The sequence below is a fragment of the Trichosurus vulpecula genome, chromosome 3, assembly GCF_011100635.1.
Source record: "Trichosurus vulpecula isolate mTriVul1 chromosome 3, mTriVul1.pri, whole genome shotgun sequence".
In the NCBI taxonomy this organism is placed as follows: Eukaryota; Metazoa; Chordata; class Mammalia; order Diprotodontia; family Phalangeridae; genus Trichosurus; species Trichosurus vulpecula.
Window position 1 is genome coordinate 227,119,155 of NC_050575.1, and position 24,865 is coordinate 227,144,019.

The 24,865-nt window shown below is 39.6% G+C and overlaps 1 protein-coding gene across 1 annotated transcript in view; it reads left to right on the forward strand.

Annotated features, from left to right (window-relative positions):
* The window catches only part of CDH13 (cadherin 13), a 1,345,123-nt gene that overhangs the window by 438,931 nt on the left and 881,327 nt on the right, over positions 1-24,865 (forward strand). Inside the window, exon 3 of the mRNA XM_036749176.1 lies at positions 2,587-2,795. Within this exon, the coding sequence (XP_036605071.1) occupies positions 2,587-2,795 (209 nt within the window). The remainder of the gene's footprint in view (positions 1-2,586; positions 2,796-24,865) is intronic.

Sequence of the window (24,865 nt, forward strand, 5' to 3'; positions counted from 1 at the left end):
TCAATTAATTACTAAACATTTATTAAGTATCTACTATGTGCTAGGCACTGGGGATAGAAATACAAGGAATAGAATAATCCTTTTTTACTCTGTTTAAAGGCCTATCTATCCAGTAGAGTCAGAGTCACCTCTCTAGATTTTGTTGCCTCACTATGGAAATCTCCTTGGATGAGAATCCCACAGGCAGAAATTTGACCTATACCATAACTGACTAATGACCATCTCACTGAACTGGCCACCAAAGGAAAGCTCTTAGCAACTTATGCATTTTCCAAAATCTCTGCCCCAAAGTCAAAGCTTAGGATTACCTGAGCTTACCATCTCTGGTGACAACCTATGGATTCTTCAGCAGTTCCAGCAGTTCTGAGGGGTCCAGGGATGGGAACTGGAGTCCTAGAGTCATAGTACGTATGACCTGTAAGGAAACTGAAGAATCTTCTAGCACATCTTCCTAATTTTTATACAGGAGAAAGGTGAGGTAGATAGAGGGGCTTGGGGCTTGCCTAAAGTCACCCAACTAATAGATAGAAGAGCCAGGATTTGAATTAAGTTCTTTTGGTTTGAAGCCCAGGGCATTGTCCATCCCACTGCTTGGTGTTCCTTTCTTCTCTCTTTTACTCACTTCCTAATTATCCTGTATATATCTTGTTTGCACATATTTGTTTGTTGTCTCCTCCCCCCCATTAGACTGTAAGCTCATTGAGGGCAGGAATTGTCTTTTGCCTCTTTTTTGTATCCCCAGTGTTTAACACAGTTCTTGGCACATATTAGGTACTTAATAAATTTTTATTGTTTAATTGACTGACAGAGAAGAGCATATAAACATGGAAGAAAGAGTGGAAAGAACGCAAGGAAGGAAAGAAAGGAAGGAAGGAAGGAAGGAGGGAAGGAGGGAGGGACGGAGGGAAGGAGAAAGGAGGGAAGGAGAGAGGGAGGGAGTGAAGGAGGAAGAAATGGTGAAAGGAGGGAGGAAAGGCAGAGGCAGGAAGGAAAGAAAGGCAGGGAAGGAAGCCAGGGAAGAACCAATGAAGGAACAAGGATTTATTCAGTGCCTACTATGTGCCAGTCACTATGCGAAGTGCTTTACAAATACTGTCTCATACAATACTCACAATAACTCTGGAGGAGCTACTGTTATCCCCACTTTTAGGAAATTGAGGGGGCAGAGGCAAAGTGCCTTGTCCAGGGTTACACTGTGTATCTGAGGTGAAGTTTGAACTCGATTTTCTTGACTCTAGGCCTAGCACTCTATCTACTGTGCCATCTAGTTGAGTAAGCATCAGATTGACTTCATTCTTATCTGAAATAGACAAAGGAGGTTTAATACACACATAGTTTGGTGAAGAAAATACATCACTCTCAATAGGGAAACAAGTGAGGATAGGGCATAAGGTTAAGAGAGATTATAACACTGGGGAGATGATCGTAATAACAACAGAAATTATTCCAATGCTGAAGGGAGGATTAAAAAGTGGGGATGACAGAAAATACCTAGAGTGAAGGGCATTTCTATTGGTGCTAGCTTCAACCTGCCAAGCCCTTGGTGAACACTGGCACAGCCAGTGAGAACGTAGTCCTCTCAGACTGACGCTGATGTTTTCTTTACTATCCCTGGGGAATTCATCTCTCTTAGGGATAAAACGTTCACAAAGGCAATTGGAGGAGCCAGATTCCTAGCCTGCTCTTTAATTTAAGTGGTTTAACTTTGTCTGATGAATGGGAATTGATGGTCATGATGAAAACAATGCTGTTTCCTCTCCTTTACAGTTCAGTTTCAGGAAATGCTAGCAGGCATGTCTCCATTAATCTCAACTACCACTATTAGATAGAAAAAAAGGGGAAAGTTTCTAAGAAATGTAAAGTCCTCAGGAACTGGTTGATACATTGGAATAAAAATACATTGAGAATAGAACCAAGCCAGTCCGAGATTTAGTATCCTGAGACCAATGAGAAGTGGCTGGACACACTGTGTCTTAGACATTACTTTGAGTGCCATCCAAGTGTATTTGGGCATCTGAATGTAGGTAGGCATTTGACTGATGATTGCTTGATGGCCTAGAAGGAAATTCATTCTACATTGTGGCTTCACTTTGGTTCATCAGGTTGTAAGAAAGGAAGGAAAATGTAAGGAAGGAAGGAAGGAAGGAAAGGAGGGAGGGAGGAAGGAAGGAAAGGAGGGAGGGAGGAAGGAAGGAAGGAAAGAAAGAAGGAAGAAAGGAAGAAAAGAAGGAAGGAGGAAAAGGAAGGAAGGGAGGGAGGAAGGAAGGAAGGAAGGAAAGGAGGGAGGGAGGAAGGAAGGAAGGAAGGAAGGAAAGGAAGGAGGAAGGAAGGAAAATGGAAGGAAGAAAGGAAGGAAGAAAGGCTTCAAAAGGCAGGTCCCATGGCTACTTATTGCATGGGGAAATGACCATTTCTATTTTGGTGTGCCTTTGGTAACTGAAAGACATCACTGTAAGTGGAGATTTTGGTATAAGTGGAGTTGAAAGAAGGCCCTCAATACATTTGGGTGTAGCCCTAAGCAAGAGGACCTAAAGATTCCAAAGTGGGGAGCCTTGCTAATGTTTTCTCCTATGTTCTTCTTTTCAGTGACATTCAATGACTGTAAAGGAAATGACAAGCTGAGATTTGATGTCTCCAACCCCTACTTCAAGGTGAAGCCAGATGGAGCTTTGGTTGCACTGAAAAACATATCGGCCGTTGGCCCGGCTTTATTCATCCATGGACGGTCATCCAACGCAGAGGACATGGCAGAAGTTGTGATTGTTGGTGGCCAGGATAGCCATGGGTCCTTAAAGGTAATAGGGTTTGGGGATGAAAGTACTCATGGCACCTTGCTGGGTCTTGTGTAACAGGAAACAACTCTTTTCTATAGGCAGTGGGGTTTTCTTATGAAAGAGTTTCTTGGAGTTAGGAAAAGACACTGGGCTATAGTATTCATTTTTCAAATACTTATCTTTTTGGGGACAGCTCCTATTGAAGCACAAACCTTGATAAATGATCAAGAAGTATGCTGTGTCCCTCATGTACTCATATGCTTTCTATTCACTAAAAAAAAGTGTGTTCTGATCCCCAGGTTTTTGAGAACATTCTACTTTAGGCAGATAACTTGTGCTCATACTGAAAAGTTGAATGACAATCTTCCCTTTGCCTCTGAGAAAAAGGGGAGAAGCTGAGGGAAGGATGACTGAATAGAAACTGGGATTTCTTTTCCCTCCCATCACCTTTCCTACATCCTTACCTTCTAGCTACCAAAGCCCCCTTAAACCCACTCAGTACCATGGAGCTTCCCTTTACGTTGTTCAAGCTTTTCTGATCTCTCTTAAGGGGGACATTGGACTCCAAATTCAGTGCCCTTTTACAATACTGAGCTGCCTTTCCTGACTCTGATGACCATGGCTGTGATTCCACTACTACAACATATTTTCAGGAAGGCAGTGATAAAGGAAGAGGGCCCTTGGTTCTAGTAGTGATTAAGGATGGCAGGGCCCATGCGTTTGTTCCAACTTTAAATAAAAGTGACAGACCTTTGGATTCCCACCACTGTAGATAATGGCCAGTTGATTATATAGTACTTTATATGGTGACTGTGGACGATTGCTATTTGCCCTGCAGATGATTTGTAAATAGCTGCAAGCAGACATTGGGTGAATGAAGCATCATTATCCTATAGGTAATATGTAGTCTTTGCTCATTGTGGTGGCCATGGTTCGAGACCCAGAAGTGGCTGCTGATAAAGTTTCAGGTTGTTGGGGTGGGATTAGGAGGCCGCTGCTGTATCTGATAAGCCGGGACTGGTCCATTTAGGAAAGTTAGCCTAATATCTGATCAACTTTAAGGCGCCAATTACGTTTGAGATCTGTGAGGTCCTATCCTTCTAATCTTAATACTGCCATCTGGGAAAAAGTGACCGTGGGAGAAAAACAAACCAAAAAAAACAATCCTACACTGAGGGCCATTTAGGAAAAGAACAAAACAACAACTATAACAACGAACACTGCTTCACTGGGCTAAGTAGTACTTCAAAGATCTGCAAAAGCTATATTTCAATTAGGATATACCCCAAAGAGCTGTAGCCAAATAAGGAATAGGTTAAACAAGCAGATATTCTAACAAAAGACAAAGTATTTTAGCAAACCAAATATTGGATTTAGAGTCAGATATACTTGGGTTCAAATCCTGACTCTAAATCTTATTATTTGTATGATTCTTGGGAAATCATTGGATCTCTCTCAGCCTCAGTTTCCTCATTTACCAAAAGAAGAGCCTAAATCAATGAGATCCTAACCTTATCTCAGTGCCAAATGTATGAGCCAATTATTTGAAATCAAGGGGATGTTCTCATGTTGAATAATGTGATGATGCCGCTATTTCTTTACTTTCCTCTGAGGTATCAGTTTGCCCCAGGATAATGAGACTATAATCACAGGATTATTTCTCCCATTTTTCTAAGGGGGAAACTGAGTGTTCCCGAGGTTAAGTGACTTGTTCAGGGTCATACCGATAAGAAACATCAGAGATGCAATTTGAAGTCAGGTTTTCCTGATTCCAGATCAAGCACTCTATCTGCCATTCAATGTTGTACCTAAAGTTAACAAAGTACTTTCTTCACAATAAACCTGTAATAACAGCAAAAAAAAAACCTCCACTACGACAATAATAGCTTATACAGATAGCATCTACTATGTGCCAGGCACCAAGCTTTACAAGAATTATCTTTTTTGATCTTACAACAGCCCCGCAAAGTAGGTTCTATTATCCCCACTTTACATTTGAGCTAAACGAGGCAAACAGGTTAAGTGCTGCCTAAGGTCACATAGCTAATGAGTATCTAAGGCTGGATTGCAACTCAGGTCTTCCTGTCTCCAGACCCAACACTCTATCCACTGAAGCATGTATCTGCCTAAGGAGGGAGGCAATGCGAATATTCATATTATAGATGGTATTCTTAGAAAATGCAAGAAGGGCAATTTTGATTCTAAATTCAGTAGAATTGTTCACACTTTTCGGATTTGGGTCCAAGTAACCCTAACCATCCAGGGAGTCAGGAGAGAGAAATGTGAAACAGGAATGAGGGGGTAATGTCCTCAGGGAGTAAAATAAACAGCACCAGGGAATGGTGGAAGGAGCCTCCTTTTACATAAGCAAAGACAGGGAAGCATCCAGTGGATCTAACGCCTGGATGGGGGCTGGTTCCTGGGGAGTTCAGTGGACTCGATATACAAGGCAGCCAAAAACTCAGATGCTCTGCTAGGCTGCTTGAAGACACCTGAGGTCCAGAATAAGGGATGTGATAATCCCTCCATACTCTGATCTGTTCAGACCATTTCAGGAATATTGGGTTCAGTCCTGGTTGCCAGTTTAGAAATTATATCAAGGAGCTATGGTGCATTCAGAAGAAGGTGATCAGAATGGCAAGGGACCTGGAGACCATGCCATGTCCTTGAGGATCTGTTGAAGGGAATGTTTATGCTGGAAAAAAAGATAAAAGAAAAATGAAAAATTTGAGAAGGAAGTGGCAAGGAGGGAAACATGAGAACTGATTTCATATCATTGAAGAGCTATTATATTGAAGAGAGATTTGATTTTCTCTGCTTGACTCAAGAGGGTAGAAGAACAAGCATTTATTAGGCAGAAAGAGGGAAACAAGCATTTATTAAACACCAACTACATATCTGGTACTGTGCTAAGCATTGTACAAATATCTCATTTTAACCTCACAACAACCCTGGAAGTGAAGTGTTATTATCACCCCTATTTTATGATTGAGGAAACTGGTCCAGATGGAAGTGAAATGACTTCCCTAGAGTCATATAACTAAGGAGTGTCTGACATCACCTTTGAACTAAGGTCTCCCTGATTCCAGTCCTACTGCTCTCTCAATAGCCCCATTTAGCTGCCTCTGAAAGTTGCAGAGGGATCGATTTTAGCTCAGTATAAGGGAGGGAAACTGCATGGTATTGGGGTTATCTAGAAGTGGAATTGTGCCTCTGTGGAGTCCCAATTACGGTGGATTTTCAAGTGAAAAATGCATAAGTCTGGTCAGGTACAAAGTGGATTGTCAACCTCTGATGTCTTTTCCAGCTGAGATTCTAAGCTTTGGAACCATAAGTAGCAAATCTGTGCCAGAAGAAAGCAATAAGAAATGGCCCTTCAAATCAATTTTTGAAGACAAATTCAATTGCATTAGGAAATCCAGGACAGTAGTCTCAAGAAGGGTGGATGGAAGGGTGTTACTCTGTGTCACTGCTGGAGTGAGAGTAGTAACTGTGGGACACCAGCTCAATGTGCAGAGATTCTTGGGTACCCTAAGAATGTTGCTGGGGAAGCCATCTCAGGGAGAGAAAGAATAAAAGGAGCTGACCCATGGAGGGACTTCCCCAAGTTGTGGCTTCCTGGAGGAGTCGGGGAAGGGAAGAAGTGGGACATCTGGTAGCTTCTTCCTTTAACTAAGTCTTGCTAAGCTCAATTATTTCTGCCTGTTAAAGGGACAAGTACCCTGTCAGTATCTGTTACAATTGGGCATCCAAGGGTCAAGTCCAGGCCAAATCACTCAATCCTACTTGTAACTCTATTCTTATGCAGCACCATGTCAACAAAAAGAAGGAATTTATAGTTACCACAAGACAATTCTTCTTTTGTCCTTAGCAGGGCATATTCTCCATTTGGGATTCTGCAGCTCTGGTGCAACATAGAGAAGACATATGGATAGGGAAAAACAAACAAATAAATATAAATCACATACAAACAACCTGCATAATATCTTCTGTGAGCTAAAGGAAATATGATTCAGGAGATTTTACAAAGATTTCAAGGGTTAACATATGTAAGCACTTCTGACGATTTACTCTTTCCACTACGGACGGTGAAAGATGAACTTATGGCGGACAGTGTAAAATGAACTTATGGCGAGAGAGATTTAGGTTGGACGTCAGAGGCACCCTCTGGCTGTAAGGACTATAAGACAAAGGGATGACTGTATTGTGAAGGAGCCCAGGGAAATCCAAAGGATCCCTGCAGAATCTTCGGTCTCCTGAGTCTCTCCTTGAGGCAAGGCTCTTTAATGCTCTGGTACTCTCTCATTTACCAGTCGTTGAGCATATTGTGGGATGAGTGCTACAGCCATTGTTGGCTTCTTTCAAAGCACAACAGAGGCTGGCTCAATATTCGTTTTACCAACCTCAAGCTGAACGGGGGCTTGCCTTCAGTCATTTTCTGATATATGAAAATAAAGCTTTCAGAAACCACTGGAATGTATCTGAAACAAGCCTAACCAACCAAAATGATGCCAACACACTCTCCCTGCTGTTTCAGTGAATCTTGGGTAAGATCCACTTGATATATCAATATCGATAAGTCATTAATATTTACTGAACCCCCACGATGTAGAACTCTGGGTGAGACAAAGAAGTACAAGATACACTTTTGCCCTTGAGCTTCTCACAAACCAGGGAGGAGACAAAGGACTAGTAGAAAACTATAGAATCATAAATTGAGAGCTGGGAGGGACACTAGAGACCAACTAGTCCAAAATCCTTACTCGACATGAGAAAACTGAGGCCCAGAGAGTTGAACTGACCTGCCCTGGATCATACTGATACTGGTACCGATAAAGAAGGAGGTTTTAAATAGAAGTGCTTTGGTTCCAAATCCAGTTGTCATTGCTGTTGGTTTTTCCTTTCTTTTCCTTTCCGCACTGTATCATAATACCTTGGAATTATGTACCAAGATGCAAAGTGTTGACTGTGTGTGCAATAATAATAAGCATGTGAACTAAAATAATTAGTGAAGTTTTTATGGAGAATTTATGGAGCCAGAAGTGGGCCTAGAGAGATTAAGAATCAGATAAGTAGAAGAACTGAAAAAAGGGGTGTATGTCCACTAAGGAGACCAGGAAAAGAGGATATATGGCCGTGGGGATGATGGTAATGATATATTTGGGGTAGAACAAGGAGACTGAGCAGAGATAGAGCTTTCATTCAACAACAGACAACTATTGAGCATTTACTTTGTGTAAGGTCATACAAAGTACAGCTCTTACCTTCAGAGAGCTCATAGTTTGAAGTGGTATATGTTGGACAGTAAGAGGAAATCACATTGGATAAGTAGTGTGGGGCTAAATGATAGAGGAACTTAAACAATCCAAGGTTGCCTCTGGGATTGATATAGCAGGTAATAAGGAACCATTGTGTATTGGAAAGTGGTGGTAGTGGTCATAATCTGATAGCTGTTTTCTAGTTACAACCTCTTCTTTCCATCCTTGCTTCCTTGGCTTCCTTCAGGTTTCAACTAAAATCTTAGCTTCAGCAAGAAACCTTTTCTGAACCCCTTTAATGCTATTGGCTTCACTCTCCACTTTATCTGGCATATGTTGGGTTTGTGCATAATTGTTTACATGTTCTCTCCCTTGTTAGGTTGTAAGCTTGTTGATGCCAGGAGATGTTTTTTGCCTTTTTTTCAATCCTCAGAGTTTAGCACAGCTCCTGGCAAGTAGTAGGTGCATAATAAATGAGATCTAACTGACTGAAATAGTATGCAAAATATTTTAGAGTGAAGAGAAATTGGAGCTTGGGAAATTAAGTTGAAAACTTAAGTAGGAGGTGTAGAAAATCTGGATTAGGGTGGAGGTGGTGAGAATGGAGAAGAGAAGACAAATATGACAAATATTTTGAAGGCTTGGATGTAGGAGATGAAGGCTCAAAGTTGGTTCCAGGGTGTCTACTGCATGGATGATAGTGTCATTGTGGCAAATGGAAAAGTTGATAAGTGAATCCAAGCTAAAGGAAAGATGAGTTGTTCTGTTTTCGACATGTTGAGTTAATGGGGATAGACCATCCAATTGGAGTTGTCTTACAGGCAATTAGAAATCAATGAGATAAGTCAGGGCTAGAGATAGAGATAGAAAAGTGGACATTTCCCAATAAAGGAGGTAGATGAAGGCATGAGAGTAGACATGTAGTTGAGAGAGGCAGGGTGGGCATAGAGAGGGCACATAGTTATAGGACAGAAGGAATAAGATGAACCAACCCTAGAGTCAGGAGGACCTGAGTTCAAATCCAACCTCAGACACTTGACACACTTACTAGTTGTGTGACCTTGGGCAAGTCACTTAACTACAATTGCCCTGCCTTTCCCTTCAAAAAATAAAAATAAAATAAATGATAAATGACCAGGAAGAAGTGGTCAGGGGAGTTTGGGACCAAACCAGCATAATATGGAATCACGGAAGCCACAGAAACAGAAAGATTAAAACATTTGCATTTGAAAATTTCTTTCTGTGGTTAACACACCTCAGTTCCAAAGTGTCGTTTAGCTTGCTACACCAAAGCATAAGACCTCTTTAACAAATAGATAAGTAGCTATTATACTTACCTACCACAAGTGATCCCAGTTACAGCTTGAAAGGACGTGGCCTGAATCTGTGAAATCCTCTTGCCAAGGGTTTAGTGGCAATCTCTCAGGATATTTCTACATTTCTAATGGCAGCTACTAATGCACAAACTGGCAAGCTATATGTAAGATAACCTTAGATCTCAGGCTGAAGAGAAACCGTTTAATTCCTGATCCATTTCCAAGAGAGGAAGGAATTGTTGTTAGAGGGTTTAAAGGGTAACCAAGTATGCCCTGAAAGGTTTTGTTATACTGAAAGAAAGGGGAACACTTTTACTTAAAAACAGCTAAGGATAGAAGGATCGCTAGGTCTTATTTAGATGGCACAACTCTGCAGACCTATTAGAGACATATCTGCTCAGTAGGTGATGATTTTCTATACCAGATCAGTGGGATTCTCTGACCTTCAATATATAGCTTCAAAAGTATGTCTGGAAAATGTTTAAATTTTCATTTTTCAAGCATAGACGATACATATTACTCAGTCCTGAATAGCGCTTCCTGACCTAATTCTCAAGCCAGACACAAAAAAGATTCATTTTACTTTTTCAAGTGAAGAAACTTTATTTTCATCATCTCAGATTAGAGTCAGAAATGCTGGCACCTATCAAAAGTCTAGATCAAGGATATTTGGGAGATGAAAAGTGTTGGTTGGAGTCTGTGAATTTGTTTTGACTTCAGATCTAGAGACTAAAGAAGTACTATATTTAGTCTCAGAACTGGACCATAGGAATGATCACTTGGGGTGAGACAGAGGCCAATCAACCTATCTAATAATGAAAAATCATGCATTATGCTTACTATGTGCCTGGCATTGTGCTAAACACTAAGAACTAAATAATACTCGTAATTATTATTAATAATGATATAGTTAACATTTATATAAAGTTTACTATGTGCCTGGCACTGTGCTAAGCTCTTTACAATTATTATCTCATTTAGACTATTAGACTCATTAGACAACCCTGGGAGGTAGGTGATATTATTATCCCCATTTTACAGGTGAGGAAACTGAGGCAAATGGGGAGTAAGTGACTTTCTCAGGGTCACAGAGCTACTAAGTTCATGAGATCAGCTTTAAACTCAAGTCTTCCTGCCTTTAGGCCTAGTTACTACTGCCACCTAGCTTTCCTTCCTACAATACAAGAGTTAGGGTTTAGGTGGCTTGGTGGTTGGAGTGTTGGACCTGAAGTCAGGAAGACTCATCTTTCTGAGTTCAAATATGACCTCAGGTACTTAATAGCTGTGTGACCACGGGCAAGCCATTTAACCCTGCTTGCCTCAATTTCCTCATCTGTAAAATGAGCTGGAGAAGGAAATTGCAAACCACTCCAGTATCTTTGACAAGAAACCCCCAAATGGGGTCATGAAGATTTGGAAACAACCAAAAACAACTAAATAAAAAAAAAATGCACTTGTTGCTCACCTTTGCCTCTCAGAATCCATAATTCTTCCAAGGCATAGCTCAGATGCTCCTTCCTACAAGAAACCTTTTCTGACCAGCCCAATTGTTAGCCCCCCTCTCCAAAATTATTATGTATATACACCTCACAGGTCAATCAAACGTGACAAACACAGAAGCCAAACTGAAATCTAGTTGTTTTAGGATTCTGCAAAGAGAGAAAGGACTTCCAGCCCCTTCAGTTCAGATCTAGAGACTGAATAAGTGAAGACTGGTGTCTCACTACCATCATAGATTGTACGTACCTATTCTTTCTCACAGTCTTTATGTGTATATCTGGGATAGTGTACCCCAGATTTTTTAAGGGAGCGAGAATGTTTTATATCAACTGTATCTTTTCTTAGCAAATGCTTTTGATAGTAGCTATTTAAATCTTCTATTTGATTATTAGAAGGAAGCACACTAATGTGGCTCATAAGTTAAAGCAATAGGAGTTGTCACCCACAGGATTATCTCTGGAATCCAAGATAGAAAACATACTTTGGGGCCCCAATCTGTGACTGTGAACGCAAATGGGGAGAATAGGCCAGAGAGGGTTGTTACATTTCTGTATGTCGTCTGTGCTTACTTTGTTTTCTCCTTGTAGAATATGGGTTTTTTCTGGCCAAGGACTGTTTCTTTTTTGTCTTTGCATGACTAGTGCCTACCATAGTGCTTGGCACATAGGTACCCTTTAATAAATGACTGTTGAATTGATCTAAATTGAATAGAATATTAGAAGTAGGAAGATCTTTCAAGATACTATCATCTTCCCCTTCCTTCTGATGGTAACTACCTTTTGGCACCCCAACAATATATCTTTCAATGACTCTTCAAGGGTTACTAAGCATGCTAAATACTGTACAATATAGCTTGATAACTTATTTTTATAATTTAAACATATAAATTATAAATTCATTACATGAATTCTCAAGTAGTTTGCATTTGCATGAGAAGACATGGCTGAATTTGAATTGCATGCCCAATTTAATCCTAGAAGGCATGCATTTATAATTTATAGACACTAGGGTGAGAAATACCCTCTTCTTGTAAGAAGCATTATCTCATCATGAGGTCATCCACAGGTAATATTTACTTATTCTTATACCCCCCCCAACAAAAAAAAATAAAATTATCTATGTAGTGGTCTTCAAGGAATGCAAAAACCCCAGTGTCTTAGACTCATTACCTTCTGTCCTTTGAGTACCCTTATCTCTAAGTTTCTTTATCTAAAGTCCTGGGTAACTCTTCAAAATCTCTGTCCTTTAATTTAGTGGAATGTGATGAATGGAGGTTGCAAGGTGGGGTTGTAGATAGGGTGCTAGACCTGGCAGTCTAGGCAAGACTTGGAGTCACGAAGACCTGAGTTTGAATCCTGCCTCATGCACTTACTAGTTCTTTGACCCTAGGCAAGTTACTTTTCTGTGCTTCACTTTCTTTATCTGTAAAAAGAGAGGGTTGGACTCAATAGTCTGTAAGTTCTTTCCAGCTTTATGATTCTATGAATCTATGAAAGTGAACTTGAGAAGGCCAAAAAAAACCAAACAAACAGAAGAGTCAAGTGTAATGCGGATGATACGTTTGTCAAACTCTGGTGCAGGTGGGACAGGAATCATGATCTTGAATGCCATGTTACTTCTCAATCAAAAACATTCCTACTAAAGGCATTTTTTCTCAGTATTTATTCAAAATAAATGCAAAATTATAAATTTATCTAGCAGCTGCCCAAGAGCAGATATGAATAATAGCTCCTACAGATAGACTAATGTATATTATCAGCTTAAAAATGCAGGAAGATCGCAAATTTTAAGTCTGAAGTTTTTAGTCATGCTGCCTGTGCCTTTCTTGATATTAAGTTCCAGCTTTGCAGGATCCTTGGGTTAGCTTGCTTATCAACAGCAGGCAAATTCTCCCTCTCTTCTTTCAGTATGGAATTGAAGAATAACATTTAGCCACATGGGCAAAGACAGGTCACAGATGATTCATTTTTTTCACTTTTATTAATTCATGCAGTGTTGTGAGTGTTTTCAAGTCAGAGGAATCACTGTTCATGAAAACTGCAAATAGGATGAAGCAACTAGAAGGGCTCTGATTCAGGGCAATGGAAATTAAAAGATCACCGACAACATTTTAGTTCTTTAGCAGAATAGAAACATCTGAGCTTGGTACCTAGTTAGCATGACGTGTAGTCCAACTAGAAAGATTCTCAGTAATGGCTTCTTCCTCCTAGCAGACTTATATCACATGTGCACACACTGTCCCTATTTGCTCCTAGAAGCACCTTCAAGGTGTCCTGGGGCATCTGCAAGCCCAAAATGAATTGAGAGCATGTTTCATGTGATTTGCCTTGGGCACAAAAATTGCTAGTTATAATTCTGCTGTTTAGAAGTATTAGTATGCAAATATGGCTCTAGCCTCATAAATGATTATTGAATTCACCTTCATGCAATCTTTTCTTTTGATTGTCACCATTATTATTCCCAATCATCAGGCAATCACTGTATTGCCAAATAGTGCGTTGGTTTATTGATTATTGCACTACTGAAGTGACTATAATAATTGGAAAGGGCATTATATGGGTCCATTTTTTAAATTGTCTTTAGGGTAAATCCGATGGCTTGGGTCAGGGTCTGATGCGGTGCCTGACCTGGAATCATTCGATTTGTTTAATGACATTGACCAGGGCCTAAATGAGAAATTGTGTCTTGTCAGTTATAATTTGGCTTTAGAAGATCTGAGTTCAATTCAATTCTTCTGTTTTCTATCCTTGTTGCCTTGGATAAAGTACTTTCTCTTCTGGACCTCAGTTTCCTCACTTGTAAAATGAAACAATTATAATCAGAATTGTCCAAGGTCCATTACAGCTCTAAATCTCTACGAGTTTAGTAGTAAAAGAGTTATGAAATAAAGCTGGGAATCCTCAAACTGTACTGATTTAGCTGCCTTGGTAATTTAAAAACACTATAAAACACCATCACCTAAGGTACAAGACCTCTCCTGTTACTATCAAGGAAAATGAGTATCTGTCTATCTGTTATTCAGATTGAGCTTGCAAATTACCGTACAGCTTGGAAATTGAGCCTCAAAATTACTTCAATTTTGGTGCATAGCTAAAATGTTATGATTATGACTTCTTACTCCCGATACAGTTAAAATAGTGATAAAAAGACATGTTCTGTTCATTCACTTTAAGTAGATAACAAACCCTCCTCCTGTTCTCAATACTACACAAACTGTTTCCTGAAGACAAGTTTCTATTGAAATGTGAGATGTTTAATTCAGCACTGGAACTGGTTGCCAGGATGGTCTGGATAACTCAAAGTCTCTATTTAAAATATATATGGATGCCTTTTCTTTTTTATACTGGTAAAACACAGTCATTTCTTTATATGTCCTCCCACTCTAAGGCAACCCTTCTTTGTAATAAAGGGGGAAAAAAGTTAAGCAAGCTGAACCAATACAGCAATTACATATGTTTAGGGATACAACATTATGCATCTCTAAACACCCACCCTTCTTTGTATTTCTAGCACTGAGCAGGATGCCTGGCATATAGGTGGCACTTCAAAAATGCTTGTTGATTGATAAATTAAAAGTAGGGAAGTGTGTTTTATAATATGTCCTTTTGACATTACCAAGATTGGTAATTTCCATCTAATCTCAGATCTTCTGTTTCTGAGTTTTTTTAAATTTAGTTATCTTGGTCATTCTGCAGCAGTTCTTACATATTTTTTCGTGCTCCTCTTTATGTCTTATGGCAAGCTGATATTTCATTATATTTATAAGCCACATTTTTTCCAGTCATTCCGTAATTGATGGACAGTAGCTTCTCTTTCTCTCTAGCTCTTTTTTTCTCTTTTGACGGTAGAAAGTCCCATCTGTGTGGTTATTATAAATTCAATTAGAACTATTTCTCTTCTAGACTTCTATTCAGGTTGTCTGGTGCTGTCCAAGCAGATAATCTAGGTACCATGCACATGTTTACAGAATCTTAGATCATCCAAGTGCTTTAGGGATGTATGGCAAGAGCCAAGCTCAAAGTTACCCTGAACACATCAGCGGAGGACTGGTTCTCTGGTGGTTACAAATAAGAATTAGAAAGATCTGGGTGGATACTAGGGGGATTCTGGGTAAGCAAATGAATTGATATTTATCCAGGACACTGTGGTCAAACCCTCTTTATTTATGCATAATGTTTTTAGGTCTTTATTAGCTGGTGGCCAGTTACACAGTTATGTCTCTATCTCCAGAAACTCAGTACTTCTAAAGAAGACTGCAATGTCACAGCCAAAAAATCTCCTTCATAACCTCCCTCCCCTTCATAACCACCAAAGGCCTGATTTCCTACCATTTCTCTGTCTCCCAGATCTGAGGCCTTGGGAGATTCTATTCAGTGTGAACCCAGTTTCTAAAACTAGGCCAGGTTCCTACAAAACCAATCCATAACCACTATCACTTGCTGAAGTCCCTATTTAGTCTCCTCCTGAATATTTATGAAGAGTGTATTGGTTTTTTCCTCTTTTACTTTCCCCCCTTACCCTTGGGAGAGTAAGGCTAAATCTGTCCAGCACCTTGGGGACAAGTTTCCCCTGCTTATAGCCTCTCTTCCTTCCCATCACTCCACGAAGTCTGGTCCATGTACATTCTCTGCAGAAATTCCTCTCCAGTCTTTTTTTTCTGAACCTCATACATTCATAAACAACTGTGAATATCAAGGGTTGGGGAGAGAGTATACTCTAGTGCTTAGACAGTCTACTTCAAGGTTCCTACCAGCTATTCCTTTGGGACCAGCAGGATAGAAATCAAGGCAGGAGGATAGTCTGGTGCAGGAGATGTCAAGGCTAACAATGACATTTACTGATCTGGGTCAACAGAATGTTTACTTGAGGGAGAGAGATGGCATGGTGTCATGGTATATGAGAAGGAAAACTGATTTCAAGATCATAAGATTCATAGTATGATAGAGCAGAAGACTTAGAGTCACAAAAAGCTGGGTTCAAATGCCACCTCAGACATTTAGTAAGTATATGATCCTTAACTTTTCTTGGATTCAGTTTTCTCATCTGTAGAACAGGAACTTAGATTGAATAGTTTCTATTTTTCTAAATTTACTATCCAATTTTAGCCATAGAGATTCTGGACTTATTCTCTTAAAACCATTAGCACTGAGAGTTTGGGTCCCCAGAATTTGACTTTAATCCACGTTAGAGTTCTCAGAGTAAACAAACGGAGTTACGGAGTTTGCTCAAATGCTAGTGGTTCAAGCCTTGTTTCAGTGTGTATCCTCCAATATCATCACTATAATTGTTACAGTAATACCATCTAGTGCAGTTAGGTGGTACAGGTTCAGGGCCTGAAATCATGAATATTCACCTTCCTGTGTTCAAATCTGGCCTCACTTAGTAGATGTGTGATCCTGGGCGAGTCGCTTAAACCTTTTTGCTTCAGTTTCCTCATCTGTAAAATGAGCCGGAAATGGCAAACCACTCTAATATTTGCCAAGAAAACCCTATAACAGTCTAAAACAGTCAAAAAGACTGAACAACACTATCATCTAACCAATTAACAACATTTACCTTTATAAAGGGGTATTTATTAAAAAAGCTGTAACAAGAATGACAATATAAAAACATCTCCCTGAAACTGAGCATAGTCTCCCTTAATTTAGTCCCTGAGAAGAGTGGGTTCAAACTTAAAAGTGGTAACTACATTCTTCTTATCACAAAGTTTACTTCTGGGCATATTGAGATCAATGAATGATGATGAGTCACTACTTTGCTTACAGGACCTAGTGTTCAGCTTCCAATAAACTTTGTTATGGACTCCAAATTATGCAACTGTTGTGGCTTCTCTTGTGTTTTCTGAAGTTTGCCAAAGTCCTTTACTAAAGGAAAGAGGAGGTGGGATCATCCCAGACATAGGCTTGTCTAGGAGCCCATGTGTCCACAAGCTGGCCTGATAGACGGGAAGGGCACCCCTCCTCTGGAGCTCGGAGAGTAATTTTTACAGCTGCTAGACAGCAGGAGGGGAAGAGGATGACTTCTCCCATTGGTTTCTTTTATATGCACAGTTTCTACTCAGCAGTCAACCAAAAGAATTCTCTTCACCATATTGTAAGCAGACAGCTACATTCACAGAATACCTCTGCATGCTTTGAAGTGGAGATCCTGGCCCCTCCATTCCACATTATCACGAACTTTCAAAATCAGAGATGAGAGTGGGATGGGAGTGGGAATTTCTGAAATTGGAAGCTGGCAGGAGCACACTGAGATTGGGGGAAAAATTCATCTTCCAGTTTGGCAATAGAGTGCTTAAAGGGTTATAAAGAGAAATAAGGATGTAAATATAGATTGGATCCACATAGTGGAATTGAACAACATGCATTTATTAAGTACCTACCATATTCCAGGTACTGAATATACAAAGATAAAAATGAAGCAACACATGACTTCAAGGAGCTTTTATGGTGGGACAACATAGATGTATTTGAATGACTGCCTAGGAGTTTTTATGTTATCCTATAGGTGATAGGGAGCGAAAGAATGCTTTTCAGCAGGAGAGCAACATAATGAGACCCATGCATTACCAGCTTCATGTAGGCTGAACTTGCTTTGCCCAATTCCTTAGGTTAACTTTCCTTGGATGTAAGAACTTCTTTCTTTCAGCTTGACACAGAGTAAGGAGCTTCAAAGGTCAATGTGAATTAGCTTGGGTATCTTCTTGTCAATGAACTTCTGCCCTTAAACTAGTTCCAAGATCTAATTAATCTTATTGGTGTTGATAAAGCAGGGCTTTGCTGATTCAATTACTGACATCAAAAGGAAGAACCCAGAGACAGGGCTGGAGTTCTCACTAGGGAGAAGAAGCTGGACCTGAGGCTTAAGCAGGAGCATAGGGGGAAACATCTTCCCTTTGTTGTATATTTCAAATATACATGGGACCTTAATGTACATGATGACTCATACTTTATTTTCCAGGCAATTAGGTGTCAAGGAAAAGGTTCTGGATTTAGAGTCAGGAGACTAGGACTTGAGTGCAGGCTCTCATACTGACTAGCTATGTAATACTAAGCAAATCACTTAATCTCTCTGTGTCAACTTGCTTACCTGTAAGATGGAAATTATGATACTTCTCCTTGAGAGGAAGCTAGGTGATGCAGTTGGTAAAGTGCCTAGGCTGGAGTGAGAAATATTTTAGTTCAAATACAGCCTCAGACTTTTAATAGCTGTATGACCCTGAATAAGTAACTTAACCTCTGTTTGCCTCAGTTTCCTCATCTGTAATGTGGGGATAATAATAGCAACTACCTCCAAAGGTTGTTATGAAATAATAATTATAAAGTTTTTATTATGATGATGATTATGATGACTATGATTATCTGCCTTGCAGAAGATTGTGTAGGGAGAGCCTTTTCTCATTCCTAATCCTTAGTAAAAAATAACACCATTTGATCTCTTGCTATTATGATTGTTCAAGGCTTCCTTAATTCATGATAGGAGGAGGCTCAGCCTCCCTGTTTCTCTGCAGCAGGTCCATTTTATACACCATGTGAACTGTTTATCACACACTGCAGTCTGAGCTCATGCTGCCTTGAAAGTTGGCTGCTGAGAACAGCAACTGTTTCACACCTGTTTGCTCTGAACAGACTTTTATGCATATACAATACAGGGTATTCCAACAATCTTAGTGCAGTTTTAAGCTTTGATAGTTTGAAGGTGTGTATCTAGATCCCATTGTGTATAGATTAACTACAATGTGCTTTTTAATCAATCAATCAATAAATAAATATTTATTATGTGCCTACTATATACCAGGCAATGTGTTAAGTGCAAAGAAAAACTGCAGAAGCTAGCCAGCCTACCTGGCCGTTGTGAGGGCCGTTGTCTTAGGGTTCCATAAGTCTCCATTGTTCCTTAATCTGGCTCTCTTGCAGTCTGACTCAGATTCTATTGGGACACAGAGGAAAAGGCCTTTGGGGATATCATCAGATATCTTATGCTCTCCTTCAGGTTCCTACATTAATGGAAAATTGCCTTTCAGTTTACAAAGCGATAACATGGCAGAATAGGTAGTGTTTTGGACATGGAGTTGAGACACCTAAGTTCATACAGTACCTCAGACACTGACAAGCTCTGTGATGCTGGACACATGACTTAACCTCTTACAGTCCACTGCTCATCCTGCCCCTCCCCTGCACCACTAGATTGTCACCTCTTTCTCTTGTTAGGCTGAGGTATGTGGTATGTCTGGTCTGTATCATAGCTGGGTGGCAAAGTGGATAGAGCTACTGACCTGGAGTCAAGAAGACTCATCTTCTAGAGTTCAAATCTGGCCTCAGACACTAGCTGCGTGACTCTGGGCAAGCCATTTAAACCTGTTTGCCTCAGTTTCCTCATCTGTAAAATTACCTGGAGAAGGAAATGGCAAACTACTCCAGTATCTTTGCCAAGAAAACCTCAAATGGGTTCACAAAGGGTCCACCATAACTGAAATGACTGGGCAGTTGCAAACAGTCTGTATCATAATCAAAGTAATGCTGTTAAGATTCCTTCTCTTGAGTGGCTTTGCAGGATTGCCCCATGTTTTCCCTTCTTCGAAATTATAATACTTCATGAAGCTATAGGTCAGTCTCCTAGTACTCTAAAAGCATCATGGTCTTAGGGAAAGAGTAGGGTGTTTTGAACCGTGGCCAATTCATTCATCACTCTGACCCTCTGTCTTTTCGTCTTCACAATGATAGCCTTGTACTAGAATGATCTTCAAGGTGCATTTCTACTCTAGTGTCCATGATCTTACATTTCAATGTTCTTTCCAGTGCTGTGGGGTTCTAGAGCAATAAAGCACCAATTTCTGCTGTTTTGAGGTGATGGGAGTGGAGTTCATGTGGGAAAGTTTTCTACATATAGTTGATGCATATTAAACATTTATCAAAGGGGAGGAATTAAGTGCCTTAAAGGACATAAGTCAATTTGCTGGTATTGATGGATGCTGCAGTTGGGATATGTTTATAGTTTGAATTCTACTATAGTCTGGAATATAAAAACGTTTTCTTATATCAATTTTTATTTGTTATTTTAAATTTTTATATTATTATATTTTTCAATATTTTCCATATTCATTATTTTATTATTATTTATCTGTTCATGAAATCCTGAGAAGCTCTAATCCTCTTTATTTTGAGGCCTTATTTCCTCTCTGAAAGTCCATCATTTCATGTATCATCAACAGTAAATGTTTAGTCTACAAAAATTTATTAAGTGACTACAGTTTATCAATCATCACGAAGGGAGTCAACAGTTCAGACTACCTTTCTGTCCAGACCAAAAAAAAAGGGGGTGATACTTTTAGCCAGATACACTCAAGACATCACAGGTATAGACACTGGGATTATTTTCTGGATGAGTAAACTCCTGCTATCAATACAATTTTCCATCTTAAAATCTTAGACAATTGCTTAACAGTGAGAGCTTAAAGGATTTGTCCAGGGTCACACAGCTAGTTTATGTGAGAGGTGGGACTGGAATGCAGGATTTCATGGCTTTGCGGTAAAATCTCTATCCACTGTATTAGGCTGTCTTGCTAATTTGTTATTAAATTATAGAAGCATAGTTTTAAATTTGCAAGAAACCAGAAGTCATCTAGTCCAACCCTCTCATTTTACAAATAAGAAATCCAAGATCTGGAGAGTCTAGTGACTTGCCCAACATTACACTGTAGTGTGGGCAAGGTGGGATTCACACCCAAAGCTTTGGACTTCAAATCGAGTGTTCCTTCCACTTACTGGGAATGGTTTAATTTATTTTCACTGTTGCTATATGGTCAACCTTTTTGGATTAGCCTCGTCTCGTCGATGCTAATGCAGTCCTGTCATATAAATGAGAATAAATCAAATATTTTAAGAGAAGAAAATGGTCAGGGAAATTAGAAACATGAATAATTTACACAGGAATAGTCCAAGCAGCTAACTCTAGCATGTTAACTGACTGGATGATCCATAGGCTACGTTTATAGGAGTTAATGTTTATTTCTAGAAACCTTCACCAAAATAAGCAAGCAGCAGTGAATGCCCCATTATCCTCTGTTTGGCTAATGATGCATTATTTAACATCATAAAACCTGAAGATTTCTTATGGATGCATTGCCACAAATCCAAACTGTCAACATTTCTTTGCAAAGGAAAGGCCTACAATGATAAAAGGAAAAAAAATCGAAGATGAACAGTACTGGCCCATAGATTTTCATCTCTCCAGGAACACTGTCATATGAGATATAAAATAGTAATCCATAGTCTTATAGGAAATATGCCATTAAGAGACATAAAACATTTAAGAACATTTGGGAAAGCAAAAATGGAACTCCACAAATGAAGTCTTAAATGAGGATAATAGCAAAGCTATACCAACAGCAGTGATTAAGTGAAGTACATTTTTTAAAGGAAAGTTTCATGGAGTGTTTTTATTCTGTATGCTAAGTAAAGACTGGAAGATAAGCCATTCTCAGGGAAGGGAGATCTTTAGAGCATCTTGCAGAAATAACCTCATGATGTTATGGGTCTCAGAAAATTCACCCTGTCAGGGACTACACTGCCTTCATTATTGACTTCTAGCTTTCTGTAACAGCAGGTGACCTAAAGGAGGCCTTGAGAATGTCCCTGACTAGAAGGAAAGAACTTAGAGTTGAGAATCTCATTCCATCTTTATCTTTTATTTTTTTCCCAGAGAAATAGATTATGGACTCCCTACCTGGTGACTCCAAAACAAGAATGACTTAAGAAATATTTGTTGGGAAGGCAGGGTGTCATGTTTGATAAAGAGCTAGTCTTGGAATCAGGAAGGCCTATGTTAAAATTCTACCTCTGCCACATACAGGGACATATATGTCCTTGATTACTTAATGTGATTTAATGTATGTCAAGTTATTTAATCTCTCAGTGCCATAAGCAACTAAGAGTAGAAGTTGTTGAGCAGGTACTAATCTGTATTTGTGGAGGGAGATCCTTTCCAGGAGTGCTCTGAACTGATGAAATAAGGAAGGAAGGAAGAAGGAAAGATAGAGAGAGGAGAGAGACAGACTGAGAGAGAGAGAGACAGAGAGAAAGAGAGACAGTGACACAGAGAGAGAGACAGAGACAGAGAGAGACAGAGAGACAGAGACAGAGAGAAAGACAGGGACAGACAGACAGAGGCAGACAGAAAGACAGAGACAGACAGAATGACAGAGACAGAGAGACAGACAGAAAGACAGAGACAGAGAGACAGGGACAGACAGAAACAGAGAGACAGAGAGAGGAGAAGTAGAGAGAGACAGAGAGAGAGACAGAAACAGAGAGAGGAGAGAGACAAAGAGAGAGAGAGAAGAGAGAAGGGGAAGAAAGGAGGGAGAAAGAAAGGAGAAGAGGAAAGATGGAAGGAAGGAAGGAAGGGAGGGAGGGAGGAAGGAAGGAAGGAAAAAAAGGAAGGAAAGAAGGAAGAAGAAAGAAAGAAAGAAAGAAAGAAAGAAAGAAAGAAAGAAAGAAAAGTAGAAAGAAAGGAGGAATGGAGGGAAGGAAGGAAGGAAGGAAGAAAGGAAGGAAGGAAGAAAGGAAGGAAGGAAGGAAGGAGGAAACTCTAAGAAAACAGGAAGGAAGAGAAAGAAAGAAAAGGGAAAGGAAAGGAAAGAAGGAAAGAAAAAAGAAAGGTAAAAAGAGAAGGGAAAAGAAAGAAAGAGGGTGGAATAGAAGGGAAGATCAAAAAAGAGCTAAATAAAGAATAAAAGAAAAAATGAAAGAACAAAAAGGAAAGAATGAAAGAAATATTTGAATATTGAAGTAATGAGAGAACTGAGAGCTGGTATGTGGTTGACATGAGAGCTAATGTAATTTTAGGCTACATTGAGATGCATAATATGTAGCTAGGAGACAATTTTTGAAAAATGCTTTGGAAATCTTAAAATACTATATAAATTTGAGTCTGCTAAAATAAAGAAGAGAATGATCCTTTTGTATTCTGTCTTGGCCAAATCATATCCAAAGTATTGTGTTCAATTCTAGGCACCTTGTTATAGAGAGCACATTAACAAACTAGATTTAAAAGAGGACAGTCAGTATGGTAAGGATGCTGAAGACATCAATAATGGGGTAATGATGTTGATAGTAGCAGACATTTAAAGAGCATGCAAGGGTTGGAAAAGGACCTGGGAATAAAATCCATTCCTCTGTACCTAGTACATGGTACATGTGCTAGTACATGGTGCCTTGTACAAACTTGAAGCGCTATATGCATGTTGGCTATCAACATAATAATTATTTTCATAAACAAACAGAAATTAAAAAAATGATCAAACATTCTTTCATATGTGGGTTGTATGTTCCAAAGGGCATTCAATGATAATAACTTGTATTTATGTAGAACCTTGAGATTTGCCATGCTCTATTCTTTCTCGTTGTGACCCTTAAGGTGAGTTGTTCTTATTCTCCATTTTCTAGATCAGGAAACTGAGGCTCAGAGACACAGGAAGTCACAGAACAACTTGGTGGAGCTCAGACTCTGCTTCCTGCCCACCCCTCACCCTCCATCCTCCTCTGTCTATTTAAAGCCCTTGATTTGAACCTTTTTAATGTGTTTATTATGTTCTATTTTATTATTTAGTTATTCATAAGAATACCTTCACACCTACATTCCACTAGTTTAAAAGCATCTCTAGGACAAGTACCATTTCTGATTCATCTTTGAATCTTACCAGAGCACCAAATAAATTGACCTGCAATTATTAGGTTTTCGATAAATTTTTGAATGATTGAAAAGATGAATGCCCCTTTGTTTAGCTTCATCCTGAAATGTTTACTTGGAATCAACATCCTGCCTCTTTCTACTACCTTCCAGGTAGCTAATACTGGGCCCTGAACTTGGCTGTCCCCCTTGATTTGAATTCTCGAGTTTTTCTCCCTGGAGTAGCTTGTCTCTTTTCAAGCCTGCCTCACCCTGAAACTAACCATGGCTGGGCAAGCCCTGACTATGACAGATATTATGTGGAATTACAGCACATGGGCAACATTTAATTCCAATCAACAAGCATTTATAAAGTTTCTGCCATGTGCCAGGGGTTTTTTATTTCATTCTACCTAGTTTTATGAGGAAATATGAATTGGATTTTGAAAAATGTTATGAAGTTTTGTTATACTCTCTGAAGAGAAATTAGAGAGCACATAAGTCTTCAGACAAAGGGATCATGGTAGCAGATCTTGTGCCCAGCAAAAGAAATGAGGCTTCGCTTCTGGCTAACTTGTCCTTTCTAAGGAAATGTCTACTTTTCATCGCCGGGTTTCAAAACTCTGATGTCCAATAATTCATTATTCACTCCCAGTATTTTCATTGCCTGAAAAAATCAAAATGATGCTTTTGATTCTGACAAATGTTCCTGCCCAACTTCTAAGGTTGGCTGTGAAGGATGTCACCCCAAGGAAGGCTCTGTCCACTGAGTCAGAGTTGGCCTGAGATACTCCTCTCATCAGCACATTCTCATTGATTCCATAGTTCATAGAGAAGGTAGAGGGTGATACTGATAACAAGAGTTCCCAGAATACAAAAAGACATGAGAAACATCTTGAAAGCCTGGCTCAGATCATTTATTTTGTACTGATTCCAGCATTTTGGATCACTCTTTAACATAATGAAAGTGTTTCTCAGGGAAGCAACCCAAAACCCAACATGAGCAGTTTCTGTTCATTAGATTATCTGTATTCTGGGGACCTATCAAAGCTTGTTTCATAGAGGTGCCTTTTCTGGAGGACAGTCTAATCTTGAGTAGCAGGGGAATTACATTTTCCAGTTTTAAAACCAAACTGACTGATGACAACACTTGAAGTTGTGGTTGTGGTGAAAATTGGGCAACAGATTTCCTTGTAAAGGACATACCAGAAACCTGTCCATGGAATCTACCCCCAGGATGGATCCTGTGGCCAGAGTAACCAGACAGAGAAGGGGAAAGTTATAGGAGGGAAAGTAGTAAGGAAGGAAGTAGTGCTTCTTCTGAGGTGGCAGGAGTGAGTATCAACACCAT